General features: G+C 40.3%; 1 protein-coding gene across 1 annotated transcript; it reads right to left on the bottom strand.

Moving 5' to 3' along the window:
• Positions 1-1,471: 1,471 nt before the first annotated feature.
• On the bottom strand, positions 1,472-2,880 carry LOC127685018 (homeobox protein DLX-4-like; the record flags this gene model as incomplete). The annotated part of the gene is made up of 3 exons (XM_052181750.1): positions 1,472-1,918; positions 2,357-2,556; positions 2,673-2,880. Coding segments are annotated over 3 exons (855 nt in total), but the record flags the coding sequence as incomplete, so codon positions are not given.
• Between the last annotated feature and the right edge of the window lie 234 nt (positions 2,881-3,114).

Raw genomic sequence — 3,114 nt, 5'->3', positions numbered from 1 at the left:
ATTAGGATAAATGGTGTAGGCTTAGCTTTCCCTGAGAACTGGTCAGCTTTCTCCTAGAACAAAGCACGGTGTTAGTCATGTGTTTCAGTTCTGTGGCATACTTTGAATTTAGTACATCAGCATAGTACATTGCCTTTGATAGTTATTTTTTAAGTTTTCTCTGTGTGGGTATGTAAAATCCAATTAATCAACACTGTTTTCATTCCAGAGAAGCATTATACAGTTGTGTGTACATTGCAAGACACTGTAATGATTGTCATTAAATCTTAATGACCTTCACATCATATGCTTGAATTGTCACCTTAAATATAATAAGCATTTAGTATAAAAGCCAAAATAGAATTATTGCTGCCTTCTGAAACCTGAAGTGTTACCTCTCTATTAAACTGCTATATGCTATATCTGATCAGCTTACTGGTAAAGCTGAGGTGCCTAGTCATATCAAGATTTTCTAGTCACTGTACAAAGAAAATGCCTAAGAGCTGCCCTATTGCTTTCTGAGAAAACAAAGTGCTGTATATTTCATGTGTAAGTTGTTATACTCAATAACGTTTTGGGTCTCTTATTTACTTAGAGAATAATTTGGTAATATCTAAATTAGGGTTTGAATCCTAATATTATGTAACTTTAGCTAAGTTGGCATGGTTTTAGGTGTTTACCTAGTCGTCTTAATTTGTTCCACTTTCTGAATCCTTAATGTAAACAAAAATGGCAAGGACACTTTATCCTGATTTATTTCTTTCTGAATTAGTTAATCTCCTATTCTATTATAGTATGTGATACTATCGTAATAAAGGTAAAAAACGTTAAAAAATATTAGGGGAAAACTTTACCTAATGTGTTGGGTGAAGAACTATAGGTCAGTGGGACATATGCAGTAGTGACTGCAATGTAAATGGATAATATATGTAATAAAATAATTTTCAGGAACTATTTCTCCTTTTATTTCATGAGAACATAATGTAACAATGAAGAATGAATATTTACAGTTGCTTTGAAACAACCCCTCTATATAAACCACAGTGGTACACAACGTCTACAGAAAGGCCTGGTTAATTCCCACAAATACTGAGATGAAGGGTGTACATAACACACTTCTTCATGACTATAAATGTCTGGAATGGTCAAGGAGCTGAGAGAAGTAAGTTGGATTTGGGGTGTAATCCAGAGTAAGCCAGTCCTCGGATTTGTCAAAGTCGTCAAGGATTCTTTGCCAGAGTTCCTCTGCAGATGGACCTGAACCTCGAGCCTCCTCTGGGCAATGGGTGGCAGCTTCTAGGACATCTGTAGATTCAGTCACTGGAGTAAGCCAGTCCTCGGGTATGTCAAAGGCGTCAATGATTCTTTGCCAGAGTTCCTCTGCAGATGGACCTGAACCTTGAGCCTCCTCTGGGCAATGGGTGGCAGCTTCTAGGACATCTGTAGATTCAGTCACTGGAGTAAGCCAGTCCTCGGATTTCTCCAAGTCGTCAAGGATTCTTTGCCAGAGTTCCTCTGCAGATGGACCTGAACCTTGAGCCTCCTCTGGGCAATGGGTGGCAGGTTCTAGGACATCTGTAGATTCAGTCACTGCTAGATCAGTCTGGGCTTCAACCGCTGCTGATTGACCAGAATCCCAATCTATAATGGGAGCATGGCCAACAAGCAGATCTTCCTGCTGACTACACCTGTCTGCATCACTGGCCTGATAATGATGCAGAGAAGATTCCTGGATGCAGTTGAGTTTGGGAATGGAAACCTCACTAAATGTGCCTGAACACATGGGCTCTCCATTCTCAGCAGCAACAAGAGGTATGGAACCAGGAAAGTGGGTTGATTCAAAAACTGGTTTTGAACTTCCATTGGTCTCTGGCAAAGCTTCTGTAATATTCTGGAGAGCCATCCGCTTGTACTTAGCTCGGCTGTTCTTAAACCAGATCTGGAAAAGAAAGAAGATATCAGAAGAATGCCTGTTGTCCCCTAAGAGGACCACAAGGTGAAGATTTTGGATAAAAGGTGTTTGTATAGCAATGATTCACATGTCAGAAACAAAGAAGCAGGAAACTCAAGATGGCTAAGATATTATAATAAAGTAGATTGTGTATGACCAGACAACATAAGACTGGGGAGATTGAGCCAGTGTGTCCTGTATTTTAGCAGGAGCTCTGGTGATTAGGTTTCTGAGACCCTGCATGGAAACAATGCTATTCTATATTGCTACCAGGTTGATAAAAATTTGAGTCCCAGCATTTGATTCATAAATATCCACCACCTAAAACTGTCATCACTGCCCTAAGCATTTAAGAACAAAATTAAAGTTTCTGATGGGAAAGTGTAGATTTTTGCTGTTGGATTGAGGGAAAAGAGAGGAGCAGACCTTGATGTCCCTCGCTGTCACACCAACTAACTCTGCCAGCTTCACACATTGATCCTGGTTTGGGTACTGACACTTATCAAAATGTTCTTGCAGCAGGTGCTTTTGTTTTTTGGAGTACACAATGCGTTCCTTCCGCACCTTTCTTGAAGTCACAGGGCCAGATTGATGGTCACCATATTTCTCTGACAGTACCACAGATCCTATGAGAACATGGAAACAAGATTTCAATTATGTATTTGATAACTTAGACGCCCTGAGGGTTTTTTCAAAGTAGGTAAACCTGGGCCCAGTACAGGATCTAGTTGCATTTGGATACCTGATTTTCTTGATGGTCCTTGGAACTCTTGCTGATGTAGGTCCCTTTCAGGGACTGAAAGACTTGATTGCATTGGATTTGTTGGGGTCAATATGGGACTGTAATAAACTTGAAAGGGTAAGTTCCTTGCAGTCTCTTGAAGCCTTTGGGGTCTGGTTTCTATGGGTGCACTTGAAGGCATTTGGAATTTTGGATACAAGGAGGGACCTTCAGCCCTATGTGTGTTCCGAACCTATTGGAATATGTTCTGGAGAATCTAGTAAAAGAAAACACGTCAAAAAACGTACAGAGAGCACTGATTTACCCATACTGCCTACCCAGCATTTGGTTTGGACTGTTACAGAGCAGGAATCAGACAGGAGCTTCATTCTTTCTGAACAACTGCCTCTGTTTCTAAATCTTACAAGTATTGTCAGTATTGAAATAAATATGCACTTGGCTC

The sequence above is a fragment of the Apodemus sylvaticus genome, chromosome 1, assembly GCF_947179515.1.
Source record: "Apodemus sylvaticus chromosome 1, mApoSyl1.1, whole genome shotgun sequence".
Lineage (NCBI taxonomy): Eukaryota > Metazoa > Chordata > Mammalia > Rodentia > Muridae > Apodemus > Apodemus sylvaticus.
This window is presented reverse-complemented; position numbering and strand designations above follow the sequence as displayed.